At 43.2% G+C, this 14,382-nt stretch overlaps 1 protein-coding gene across 1 annotated transcript; it reads right to left on the reverse strand.

The window, feature by feature from the left end:
- Positions 1–1,028: 1,028 nt before the first annotated feature.
- Positions 1,029–12,489, reverse strand: LOC110489099 (eukaryotic translation initiation factor 4E-binding protein 3-like). Its single transcript, XM_021561673.2, has 3 exons — positions 11,992–12,489; positions 3,630–3,806; positions 1,029–1,622 (listed from the first exon to the last, which is right to left on the reverse strand). The coding sequence occupies exons 1-3, from the start codon at positions 12,122–12,124 to the stop codon at positions 1,594–1,596; spliced, it is 339 nt and encodes a 112-aa protein (XP_021417348.1). The 5' UTR covers positions 12,125–12,489; the 3' UTR covers positions 1,029–1,593.
- Between the last annotated feature and the right edge of the window lie 1,893 nt (positions 12,490–14,382).

Here is a 14,382-nt window from a genome sequence, read left to right on the forward strand (position 1 = left end):
AAAAAATCGCTAAAACAACCGGAACTATGTATTTGAGAGACAAGTATTCATTGTGCAACTTAATTTATGTGTTAAATAAACATTGGATGATAACATGTAAACTATGTTCAATCTACGCCAACCTCATCTGTTTTTGCCGCATAGTTTTACGCGCTTCAGTTTTGTTTCTAAACAACCAACCCGTCTATTGGTGCTTTGCTGCTGGTTTGTGCGAAGACTGTATTAGCTAGGTTTCCATCCAAACTTGCACTCGCTAATATAGCGCAGGTATTATTGTGGACAAAAGAGCAAGATCATTTTTTAATTGTCAAACAGCTGCCAAGCATAGATGATCATGTCACCAGAGTAAGACCCTCGATATTTATTGAAAAGAGCATCACCGTGCACTTTCACCTCCCTGTGAAGTTCAAAACGCATTTCATATGTAACCTATAGACTGCATGGTTTCATAAAGTCGTAGTGGTTGAACCACACAAGAGTGATTCCAATTTATATCCATATAATATTTCCGCCGCCATTTCTTGCAAAATTCATTTTACAGACACAGAAAGATCCCACCTTGTCTAGCGTATTTTGTCTGAATTTGGAAATTTTACCAACAAAATGTTCATTTTCCATCAGGCCTGTTGTGTTTAAAAAAAATAATGTTTGATGGAAACATGGTTGTAGATTGTTATGCTGATTAGACTAGGGTAATGCTGAGGGCACATAGTGGAGACAGACGAACATAGCTGCATACATTAACCCGGTCAGAACATGCTGAGGCACCAGACTAGCAATAAGAACATGCATATCATAGTATAAGTACAGTCATGGGAGTCTCTATTTACATCTGAAAATGAAAGCCAGCCATCAGTATAGTACTCATTTCATTAAATCCTTTGATTTAAGAGAGCGAGGCAGATCATGTTGTTTTGTGTATTTAAAGTAATGACATAGTGAACTTGCTGTACTGACATATGGCTTTCTGGCACAGTTTGAAAATAGGGACCACATGAGGAAACAACAAGAACATGACTGAACTCAAGTTTAGGTTTTATAATGATTTTTATTTTGAACTTTGATACATTTCAGTTCCTCCTCCACAGGTAGATGCATGGAAGAGCCTGTCCAACAGTCACCCCCAGCCTCTGACCTTTAACCTTATGCCAGGGTCAGACGTGGTGACCCCTCATAGGCCCAGCAGCAACTCTGCCGTGTTGACCAACCCCTCCGTATGTTTCATGTAAAATCTCGTACATTTCTCTCCTTTTAAAAAATACAAAGTACCGTACTCTTATGTACAAATCAAAAACAGTCCAATAAACACAAATGTATTGCTTCTTCCAACCTTGCAGCTCAGACACTAATCTGCAAACATTGACGCATTCTGCGCTTTAAAAAAATGTACGCATACTGGTGCTAAAAATAATACTAAACACAGGGATCGACCTATCCCCATTCTCTTTATTTTGGGGGGTTTCCTCAACAAAAAAGGTTTTAAAAAAGGAAGTTGAAGAAGGTGAATGTGACGCATGCTGGTTGTAAAGGACCAATCAGACGTCAGAATAGAAGATAAAACAGTTCTCTCCACAGGAGGCAATGAGCTGCTGCTCAGATGTCCATCTCAAACTGGCTGTCATCTACAGAGGGAGAGAGAAATGGAGGGGAGAGAAAGAGAGAGAAAGAGAGAAAAAGAGAAAAAGAGAGAAAAAGAGAGAGAGAAAAAGAGAGAGAGAGAGTGGGGAAGAAAAAAAAGAGACATGAACAAATCCGTCATTACTTGTATCAGTCAGGGGAGGGGGGGGGGGGGGGCGTGGCGTGACAGTGTTGTGTTCATCCTTCTTACAAATGTGTTTTTGTCAACTCCAGACAGGAGAGACAAATCTCCCAGAGCAGACACAATCACCAAACCCTTCTATTTGTCTGTCTGGGGGAGAGAAAAGAGGTCATCGTTAATGTCCATCATCTTTAGCCTCACAGAGAGAGGGAGAGAGAGACAGAAAGAGGGGTCAGAGGATGGTGTCGTCTCTCCACAAAAACAGGCATCTCATGACCAATAGAAACAGCCAAACATCAGACCACTCCCTCTCTCCTGTTGAAACACGCTCCATTTAACTGTTTATCTAGTAACCATGTGCTGACCTCAACATACTCAGATAACCAGCCTGATACATAATGACACTGTCTGCAACTAGCCCACAGCTCAACATCACAGTAGTGTGTCGTCAGCTGTAAAACAAAACTGTGCCCTAGGACAACAGATAACCAGCTGATACATAGAGATATCTACAGTCAAGTACCAGATAAGATACACACTGATATAAACAGATATCTGCAGAGTTTTGGGTAGGAAAACATTACAATGTTCTATGGTCCATTCCACAGAGATGAAATTGCACTGAGACTCAGATTTTTCACTTAAAATGTATGCCAAACCAGAACATGGATTTAAACCCGGTAACGGAATTACATCATGGATCCCTGATCTGAACTACACAATTATGGATCCGAATGCCATTCTCTTCATGGTGATGCATCCTAAAAAGGTAGAAGTATGCACTATTATTCTACACACTGACTCATTTTAAAATGAGCTCTGCCCCCAAACAAGACCAGATCTGAACTATAGCACTTATATTTACCGGACTCTACTCTGCTGTACTGTCCAAATGTGTGAACCCAACTGTTCTTTGTGACTACCATAATTACCACATTGTAACCAATTCAATAGCAGAAATTCCATGTACTGATTTGGTAACGGAATATCAAGTTTTAGTCACATAACAAAATGTGATATCTGTAAAAACACTAACTAATTGATAGGTCTACCTTCACTTGTCACTTCTGTGACCTTTCATTATCCTCCCTCATGAGGGAGAGAAAATACCTGGAAGACACGTGGGTATTTGGTAACGGAATTTCAAAGCACAACGCAAAGTCTCAAACTTACAACAGGCAGAAAAAAAGATCCAAAACAAAATAGAAGTGTTGATATTAGTTGACAAGAGGTCTTTACGTCAACATTGTGTTTAGAGGCATTTCTAATATCTTAAGACTTTAATGGTAGATGTTTCTAAGACACCTTGTTTTAGGATGGACAGTTTAAGACACCTTGTCCATCTGTTTTAGGATGGACAGTTTAAGACACATTTTTTATTTGCCTTAATTACTCAAATATAGACCCAGCTTTCATTTGACATACTCCTATGAACTTCACATGTTGGTGCTCATGGCTCCTTTTACCCAATGTGAAAAGGCTACTTCTAGGCAGGAAGCCTTGTTCTATAGTAAATGAACAGGGACAGGACTTGGAAGGCTAGGTCCTGACTGACAGGACAGATGGACAGGAATAACAGAAGGTGACCATGTTCGACAGACAGATGGACAGGAATAACAGCAGGTGATAATGCTGCTCTGGTCTTCTACTCCCCCTCATCCACTTCTTAAAACACTAGGTTCCACGAAGACAAGGAAATAACATATCAGTAGGTGCATGTCAACATTATCATATAGTTGGTTGAATGGAGTTCTACCCGTGTGTACATGTTCATATGCACGTTTATGTCAGTGTGCACATCTGTACATAATGTGTGTGTGCGTGTACACAGTACGCATGTCTAGTGTGTTTGGTGTGTGCACATTCCTACCTCCCAGGTCCTTCTCCTCCTCCTCCAGCTCCTCTTTAAGTTCCTGTAGTTTGCCCAGAGGGTGCAGAGCAGGCACCGTCACCCCTGGGATCTGGGGCAGGCAGCATGGAGGAGTCCGGGCAATGGGAGAGTTCCGACAGTCCAGGAGGAACTTCCTGTCGTAGATGATGCGTGTTCCTGTCGGGGGGGGGGGGGGGGGGGGGGGGGGGGTGTGTTGTTAGCTTGGTGGTGCAGACTCCGGGGCCTTTCAGAACAAAACACACTTAAATAAAGTCCACCTGTGTGCAATCTAACTAATTATGTGACTTCTGAAGGTAATTGGTTGCACCAGATCTTATTTAGGGGCTTTATAGCAAAGGGGGTGAATACACATACACACCACTTTTCATTTTTTTTAAAACAAGTCATTTTAATTTCACCAAATTGGACTATTTTGTGTATGTCCATTACATGAAACCCAAATAAAAATAAATTACAGGTTGTAGTGCAACAAAATAGGAAAACACACTAAGGGGGATGAATACTTTTGCAAAGCACTGTAGGTCCTGGATGTCAGGAAGCTTGGCCTCAGCGATGTACTGAGCCGTATGCACTACCCTCCGTAGCAACCGGTCAGTGCATGCCCTCCGTAGCAACCGGTCAGTGCATGCCCTCCGTAGCAACCGGTCAGTGCATGCCCTCCGTAGCAACCGGTCAGTGCAATCCGAGAACATATTCCAGTCTTTGCTAGCAAAAAAGTCCTGCAGCGTAGCAGCCACATGACCTGACCACTTCCGTATTGAGCGAGTCACTGGTACTTCCTGCTATAGTTTTAGCTTGTAATCAGAAGGATAGAATTATAGTCAGATTTGCCAAATGGAGGGCGAGGGAGAGCTTTGTATGCATCTGTGTGTGGAGTAACAGTGGTCAATAGTTTTTTTTTCTCCTCTGGTTGCATGTGACATGCTGGTAGAAATGAGGTTAAACGGATTTAAGTTTGCCTGCATTAAAGTCCCTGGCCACTAGGAGCGTGGCTTCTGGATGAGCATTTTCTTGAGTGCAGTCTTAGTGCCAGCATCAGTTTGTGGTGGTAAATAGACAGCTACGAATAATATAGATGAGAACTCTTGGTAGATCGTGTAGTCTACAGCTTATCATGAGGTATTCTACTTCAGGCGGGCAATACCTTGAGACTTCTTTAATATTAGACATTACAACAGCAGTTGACACACCCTCGCCCCGTCTTACCAGACGTAGCTGCTCTGTCCTGCTGATGTGCGAGGAAGCCAGCCAGCTCTATATTATCCATGTTGTCGTTCAGCCACGTATCAGTGAAACAAGATGTTACAGTTTTGAATGTCCCGTTGGTAGGATAGTCTTAAATCGTAGATCGTCCAGTTTGTTTTCCAATTATTGTATTATTGGCCAACGTGCAAAGGTTAGTGGTGGTTTACCTACTCGTCAACAAATTCTTACAAGGCATCTGCCCTCCTCCCCCTTTTATTCAAACAGATGACGCCGATTTGATCCTTGGCTCGACAAAGCAATATATCCTTTGAGTCAGACACATTAAAGAAAACAAATCTTTGTCCAGTTCGAGGGGAGTAATCGCTGTTCTGATGTCCAATCGCTGTTCTGATGTCCAGAAGCTCTTTTCGGTCATAAGAGACGGTAGCAGCAACATTATGTACAAAATTAGTAACAGTTGAAGTCGGAAGTTTACAAACACTTAGGTTGGAGTCATTAAAACTCGTTTGTCAACCACTTCACAAATATCTTGTTGACAAACTATAGTTAAGGCAAGTCGGTTAGGACATCTACGTTGCGCATGACAAGTAATTTTCCCAACAATTATTTACAGACCGTAACCCTATTTCACTGTAACACAATTCCAGTGGGTCAGAAGTTTATATACACTAAGTTGACTGTGCCTTTATACAGCTTGGAAAATTCCAGAAAATTATATCATGGCTTTAGTGGCTTCTGATTAATTGAGTCAATGTCAATTAGCCTATTGGAGGTGTACCTGTGGATGTGTTTCAAGGCCTACCTTCAAACTCTGTGCCTCTTTGCTTGACATCATGGGAAAATCAGCCAAGATCTCAGACACCAAAAATTGTAGACCTCCACAAGTCTGATTCATCTTTGAGAGCAATTTCCAAATGACTGAAGGTACCATGTTCTGTACAAGCAATAGTACGCGAGTATAAACACCATGGGACCACACAGCCGTCATACTGCTCAGGAAGGAGACGCGTTCCATCTCCTAGAGATGAACGTACTTCGGTGCGAAAAGTGCAAATCAATCCCAGAACAACAGCAAAGGACCTTGTGAAGATGCAGGAGGAAACAGGTACAAAAGTATCTATATCCACAGTAAAACAAGTCCTATAATCGACATATCATGAAAGGCCTCTAGGCAGGGAAGAAGCCACTGCTCCAAAACCGCCATAAAAAGCCAGACTACAGTCTGCAACTGCACATGGGGACAAAGATCATTGTTTTTGGAGAAATGTCCTCCGGTCTGAGGATGGCAGCATCATGGGGGTGGCAGCATCAAGTTGTGGGGGTGCTTTGCTGCAGGAGTGACTGGTGGACTTCACAAAATAGATGGCATCATGAGGCAGGAAAATGATGTGGCTATATTGAAGCAATATCTCAAGACATCAGTCAGGAAGTTAAAGCTTGGTCGCAAATGGGTCTTCCAAATGGACAATGACCCCAAGCACACTTCCAAAGTTGTGGCAAAATGGCTTAAGGACAACAAAGTCAAGGTATTGGAGTGGCCATCACAAAGCCCTGACCTCAATCCTATAGAAAGCTTGTGGGCAGAACTGATAAAGCGTCTGAGCAAGGAGGCCTACAAACCTGACTCAGTAACACCAGCTCTGTCAGGAGGAATGGGTCAAAATTCACCCAACTTATTGTGGAAAGCTACCCAAAATGTTTGAAACAATTTAAAGTCAATGCTACCAAACACTAATTGAGTGTATGTAAACTTCTGACACACTGGGAATGTGATGAAATAAATAAAAGCTGAAAAAAAACCCCTAATATTCTGACATTTCACTTCTTAAAATAAAGTGGTGATCCGAACTGACCTGAGACAGGGAATTTTTACTAAGATTAAATGTCAGGAATATGTAAAACTGAGTTTAAATGCATTTGGCTAAGGTTTATGTAAACTTCCCACTTCAACTGTAAAAACAATGTGGGATAAAAAATAAATAGCACAGTTGGTTAGCAGTCTGTAAAACGTCAGTCATCCCCTCCAGGGGCCTTTATAGCCATATTGGTCAGGTGCATGTGATGTATAAATGAGTCACAAAGAGAGCACGGGTTGGGGTAATGGTTTTCCTAAACAAAGCAACACGGACAGCGCGATAAACACTGTTCTGTTGATGTTGTGGTCTCTGTAGCAGAGTAAGACACAGACAACGGGTGCTCGTCACAGTCAGTCGCTGTCAATTTGTTTTTTAAGACATGCACTGAGCCTCAGACTTGCTGTGCTATAGCTGATATGACTAAAACACAGGAAGTATCAATATGAAATATATATTTTTGTGTTCACCAATCAATTGGTCTGAAGAACAGACAACATTCGGTCGACCAGTATTTTTATTTTAGTCAGGGACATCTCTAAAATTGACCCATAACATCTGTTGGAGATTAGTTATAAACTCAAGCACATTATTCAGTGTACAAAAATTGATGATTTAGTTCCCGATTTATCCAATATGCCCCTTGAAAACCAGCCATGAATCGTTTGATGTCAAAGCTGCACAAATACAAGTGTATCTGGAAGAAACTGGGACTGCACCCCTCCCTGGCCTTAGGGTCAGGGCTGTTGGATGCATACCACACACACGGTTTTCAGCCCAAGGAGAGGAGATGGAGGAGAAGGGAGGGGAAAAGAGGGGTCTGTTGGCCATTGTGAGTAAGGGAAGAGAGGAAAACAGGAGGAAACAGGAGAGAAGTTGTGGGTTGGCAGTAGTAAACCAGTTCTAGGAAAGTGGAGAACATAAACAAGTTCTCCTAGAACCAGGAAGTGGTGACAGGAGGCAGACCAGAAACATATGTGGTCACCAAACACACAGAGCTCTCCGCGTGGCCTGCACCGGGCGCTCCGCGTGGCCTGCACCGGGCGCTCCGCGTGGCCTGCACCGGGCGCTCCGCGTGGCCTGCACCGGGCGCTCCGCGTGGCCTGCACCGGGCGCTCCGCGTGGCCTGCACCGGGCGCTCTGTGTCGCACGCTACAGAGCTGTACTGTAGTCACCGGCAGAGTTTTCCCTACCTTATGTTAGCTTAGGTGACTTGGAGGCCTCCTGTGGTGATACCCAATTCATGAGGTTGCCTGGTTGAGTGGAGGTTATGTCATCTCTTCCATAACAGGCCTAGACCATTTGGAATACAGTATGGAAAGGGAAACTTGACTTGCCACTCCATACAAAGGATGTCTGCACGTCTACAGTAGACTGTTTGGTAAACAACTAGGCTCTGACAGGTTGCTGACAGACTGAAGGAAGAAGAAAGGGTAATAGGGTTAGTTGCATCTGAGTTTGGAGCAGACTGGGAGGAGCTGCCTTTACCAGAGCCAGGATTCAAATCCCAGCTTTTTAGAGGCAGGTACAGTAGGGGAAGTAGTTTTATGATCCCCCCCCCCCCCCCCCCCCCCCCCCCCCCCCCCCCTTTCAGCACTTCCATTAGCCTGGAAACAGAGATGCCAGAACAAACAGAGATGCCAGAACAAACAGAGATGCCAGAACAAAGGCTGGTTGTCAAAAAGGGAACAGGTGATTTAAGGTAACAAATGTAAAAAAATGCAAGACAACATTGACTTCAGATGGCCAGGGGCCAAATTGTGCTGTCTGGTTCTCTTAATATTTTTTTATTTCACCTTTATTTAACCAGGTAGGCAAGTTGAGAACACCTTTATTTAACCAGGTAGGCTAGTTGAGAACACCTTTATTTAACCAGGTAGGCAAGTTGAGAACAAGTTCTCATTTACAACTGCGACCTGGCCAAGATAAAGCAAAGCAGTTTGACACATACAACGACAGAGTTACACATGGAGTAAAACATACAGTCAATAATACAGTATAAACAAGTCTATATACACGATGTGAGCAAATGAGGTGAGAAGGGAAAAAAAGGCCATGGTGGTGAAGTAAATACAATATAGCAAGTAAAACACTGGAATGGTAGTTTTGCAATGGAAGAACGTGCAAAGTAGAAATAAAAATAATGGGGTGCAAAGGAGCAAAATAAATAAATAAATAAAATACAGTAGGGAAAGAGGTAGTTGTTTGGACTAAATTATAGGTGGGCTATGTACAGGTGCAGTAATCTGTGAGCTGCTCTGACAGTTGGTGCTTAAAGCTAGTGAGGGAGATAAGTGTTTCCAGTTCCAGAGATTTTTGTAGTTCGTTCCAGTCATTGGCAGCAGAGAAATGGAAGGAGAGGCGGCCAAAAAAAGAATTGGTTTTGGGGTAGACTAGAGAGATATACCTGCTGGAGCGTGTGCTACAGGTGGGAGATGCTATGGTGACCAGCGAGCTGAGATAAGGGGGACTTTACCTAGAAGGGTATATAATATAAGGAACATGAAATGATTTACACTTAAGTACATTTAAAACCAAATACTTTTACTCATGTATTTTACTGGTTGACTTTCACTTTGTCTCAAGTTATTTTCTATTAAGGCATCTTTACTTTAGAATGACAATTGGGTACTTTTTCCACCACTGAGTATTAGTACAGCACGCTGTAGTTACAACTGATACAGTGCAGAACAGTTACATTTCCACACACACTATACAACCTCTGCCAGTTGAGCACCCTGTCCTGAACAAAAGGAAAGCGAAGGGAGTGTGTGTGTGTGTGTGTAAACATTGGGGCAGGAATTTAGGCAGAAGCTATGCAGAGAGAACAGGACAGCCAGCAGCTAAACTATAGTACCCTGGCCCGAGTTATGCAGAAAAGGCCCAGCTAAGTCCAGCTCTGTGGCCAATCTCTCGGTTCACATGAAACCTAGCCCATCCCATGTAATGCTACGCTCTGTCAGTGGCAATGGGATAACACCCACCCTCCCCTCATCACATTACAGCAGGGAGAGATCGGCCGGGGGACCGGAGCAGTCTCTCCAAACCATGTGTATGCTTGTTGTGCTCACATCAGCAGTTAATTATAGAAAATTAACTTCTGGTTATAGAAGCATCATGTAAAACTGCTCTAGGCCAAATGTTTTTATTTATTTAACTAGGCAAGTCAGTTAAGAACATATTCTTATTTACAATGACGGCCTGCCCCGGCCAAAACCGGACGACGCTGAGCCAATTGTGCGCCGCCCTATGGGACTCGCAATCCTGGCCGGCTGTGATACAGCCTGGAATCAAACCAGGGTCTGTAGTAACACCTCTGGCACTGAGATTCAGTGCCTTAGACCGCTGTGACGCTCGGGAGCACCTGTTGTAAGGCATCAATGAAGAATCACCATAAGCAGTGTAATGACAGTAACGCAACTGTCATAACCATGTTATAACTACTCCTTAAAGCTCTTAACTAGTTTGTTCTGGTCTGGCCAAGCCTTCCATGACGCAAAAGTAACATGAAGGATCCATAGAGGACCTGAAACCACACTGCTTTCTGCTCTCAGCCAAATCACACATTCCACCACTCCCTCACTCCCACATGTCCTCACTTCAACAATTCTTAGAAAGGCCTCTCGTTGCACTCCATGTATGCTTCCCAATCCCTCCCCCTCACACTTTACTCTCTCTCAGATTCAAGGGCTTTATTGTCATGGGAAACATGTTTACATTGCCAAAGCAAGTGAAATAGATCAAAGTTAAATAAACAAAAAATGTACAGTAAACTACACTCAGTAAACAAAAGTTCCAAAGGTCTGCCTACAGCAGCCTCTTTCAATAGAAAGGCTACGCTCACCAAGTCTGTACATAGTCAAAGCTCTCCTTAAATTTTGGGTCAGTCAGTGGTCAGGAATTCTGCAATGCTGCACTCTGTTTAGGGACAAAGAGCATTCTAGTTTGGAAAGAATAAACAAAAAAAACTAAGCAATGTGTCAAGTAATAATCTTTTTGTCTTCTCATGACTTGGTTGGGTCTAATTGTGTTGCTGTCCTGGGGCGTGTTTGAACAGAGCCCCAGGACCAGCTTGCTTTGGGGACTTTTCTCAAGGTTCATCCATCTGTAGGTGTTGGCTTTGTTATGGAAGGTTTGGGAATTGCTTCCTTTTGGGTGGTTGTAGAATTTAACAGCTCTTTTCTGTATTTTTCCGTCGCTCCCTCTCACTCTCCACTTGGCTAGAACAGAATGTTCCTACAGTATTCCTGAAATGCACCAGGGAAGCTGTGGTGGCACCCAAAGGGTGTCTCCCTCTCTCCTCCCCAATCATCACCCTGAATCTGGCCCGCCCACCAATAGGTCATAGGTCAAGAGGAGCTTGTTGTCCACCAATCGGCTTTTCCGCTCAAGAATGTTGTGCCAAATTTGACAACCATAACTCCCATCACTATGGCTACTTAGCTTACATAATGTGGCATGTTTTCGATATTAAGAGACACATACATACATACATACATATAGCAGATCTCAACTGCCCCAGCAAAGTTAATTGGCAATTGGTTCTCAACATAGCACTCTACATGAGCTGTTTTGAATGTGAATTTCAGCAGCCAGTTCTCGGCGAGTTTACACAGGTCTGAGCAGTGTAATAAACAGACCGAATCCCACCTTCATTCTGCTCTGCACGGACTGCACGTAAACAGCAGCCATGCAGTTGAACACGTGATCCCTGTTCTTCCACATCACTTAAATCATTTTCGTCTTTCAATAAGAATATTGCCGTAATATTACGGGAAGAGTGAGGTCCCATATTAAAATGACTGGACGCAATAGTATGTTTTTTTTTTTTTTTTTAAAGAGGCATTGAATGAAGTTGCATTTAAAATATCACATACCATATGCAATTTCCAACAAATACAGTATGCTGCAAGTCAAACAGACATAACTAACCTCGTTTTAGCCAGCTAGCAAGCACGTGTCACTCATTTGCGCATGTATTATATCCGACCAAATAAACTGGAGTCACAAGACCGTGAGGGTTAAGTAACGTTGAGAGGTTGCAAGATTTGGGGAAGTAAATGTACGTTTCAATACAGCTATAATTAACGCGAACGTGTTATTTCCTTTGACAACCATCGTTAAGTACCTAGCTAGTTTAGTTCCCCTTTTCCCACATTATAAACGTTGGTTTTCTATCTAAAAAAAAGTAGCTGGCTAACATTAGCTAAACTACCACTGGTACAAAACGTGTTGTGCGTGCTGCATGGTTGGTCGTAAACATCCGGGCCAGGTGCTCTTACCTCCGGGCGTTGTGGAGAAGAGAGTACCCCCGGGAGTCTGACTGTAGCAGTCGGGGAGCTGAGACCAGTCTTTCAGGGTGAGCACCCGGGTAGGGATTGGGCAACTCTTCGCCTCCTGAGCGTTGGTCGTCATCCTGGGTTTATTTGGGTTCTTCTGATCAACCGCAGACAGATGCTTAGTGTGAAGATCGGTTGATCTTGCAAATTGGATTGTTTACTAACGTTTCCCAAGAAACAAGTAATTTGCTAACAAGATAACCAACAAAACTTTAACCACAGTAGCTCGTTTTAGCTAACAAAATAAAAACAGACGGAATCGACTGCAGAGCTGTTCGGGGCGGACGGTTTTGTTGCCAGATAAGTATAGCTGTCAGCTCAGCAACAACCGTAGTTTGAGACAACGAACTGGCTATTGAAGATGTTCGCGTGCATTTAACGTCAGGGTGACTCTGGTCATGTGACGTGATGTGATCGCTACAGCCATATATTATACATACAAAGGCAACAGCCGAACCTGATCTCCACGAAGAAGGGCGACTGGTTGGTCAATCAAATATTAGCTCCGCCTGTGAAGGGTGGAACTGTCCAAAACGGAGTGACATGATGATAATTTCGATCCGGAAGTAATCTAGTGGATCTAATCTGAAGCGATAGTGTAGAACAGAAAGCAACACTGACCAGAAACAAGTCCCAATTTGTTTCACTTGAAAACAATTGCAAAGCAAATACATTATTCAGCAGAAACAACACCAAGACTCCAAATACAATACATTCCATCAAAAAAGAGAATAAACTGATCTACATCAATTCACCACATTCTGATAATGTACCAACCTGACTATGACATCACTAAATGGATCCGTCGGTGTATTGATACCACTCTGAACAACGTATTTCCATTTACATGTGATGTGTACACAGACTAGATATATTATACATTCATGGCTGCACAATAAACGTATCACCCGCGTGAGATAAATATATTTAATTGATACAGTATTGATTGTTTTATAATACATGTCATGGGAACAGGGAGTGTGGTACTGTATGACATTTATTTAATTGACCCAAATTTCGTGGTATCCAATTGGTCATCATAACTCACGGCCCGCCGACAAGGACACAATGCCTGACAAAGTTTTACCCAAAATTGAACTAATGTGCACACACGTTTCCCGAAAACAGCGACAGTCGGGACACCGGTTTTCCGACAAGGCTCAGATCAACATGGCAGTGTTGCCATTGTTTATTAAAATCTGCATTGACCCTTCAAATGTATTTTTGCACTGAATATGTACACACACAGGCTGCTGCTACTCTGTTAATCATATAATGTATTTGGAACGTTTTCAGACCCCTTCCCTTTTCCACATCGTTACTTTACAGCCTTATTCTAAAATTGATTAAAACATTTTCTTCGTCAATCAAAACACAATACCACATAATGGCACCACAATACCCCAGAATGACAAAGCAAACACAGGTTTTTTAGAAATTTCAGACCCTTTTCTATGAGACTCGAAATTGAGCTCAGGTGCATCCTGTTTCCATTGATCATCGTTAAGATGTTTCTACAACTTGGAGTCCACCTGTGCTAAATTAAATTGATTGGACATGATTTGGAAAGGCACACCCCTGTCTATAAGGTCCCACAGGTGACAGTGCGTCAGAACAAAAACCAAGCCATGAGGTCAAAGGATTTTTCCATAGAGCTCCAAGACAGGATTGTGTCGTGACTTCTGGGGACTGGTACCAAAACATTTCTGCAGCATTGAAGGTCCCCAAGAACACAGTGGCTTCCATCATTCTTAAATGGATGACGTTTGGAACCACCAAGACTCTTCCTAGAGCTGGACGCCCGGCCAAACTGAGCAATCTGGGGAGAAGGGCCTTGGTCAGGGAGGTGACCAAGAACCCGATGGTCACAGAGAGCTCCTCTGTGGAGATGGGGAAACCCTTCCATAAGGACAACCGTCTCTGTAGCACTCCACCAATCAGGACTTTATGGTAGAGTGGCCAGACGGAAGCCACTCCTCAGTAAAAGGCACAACAGCCCTCATGGAGTTTGCCAAAAGGTATCAACAACCTTGGTTTCTGAAATGACTGCCTCGCCTGGTTCACCATCTACTTATCTGATAGAGTTCAGTGTGTCAAATCGGAGGGCCGGTTGTCCGGATCTCTGGCAGTCTCTATGGGGGTGCTTCAGGGTTCAATTCTCGGGCCGACTCTTCTCTGTACACATCAATGATGTCGCTCTTGCTGCTGGTGATTCTCTGATCCACCTCTACGCAGATGACACCATTCTGTATACTTCTGGCCCTTCTTTGGACACTTAACTAACCTCCAGACGCCATACAACCCTCCTTCCGTGACCTCCCAACTGCTCTTAAA

Source organism: Oncorhynchus mykiss, chromosome 14 (genome assembly GCF_013265735.2).
Source record: "Oncorhynchus mykiss isolate Arlee chromosome 14, USDA_OmykA_1.1, whole genome shotgun sequence".
Classification (NCBI taxonomy): domain Eukaryota; kingdom Metazoa; phylum Chordata; class Actinopteri; order Salmoniformes; family Salmonidae; genus Oncorhynchus; species Oncorhynchus mykiss.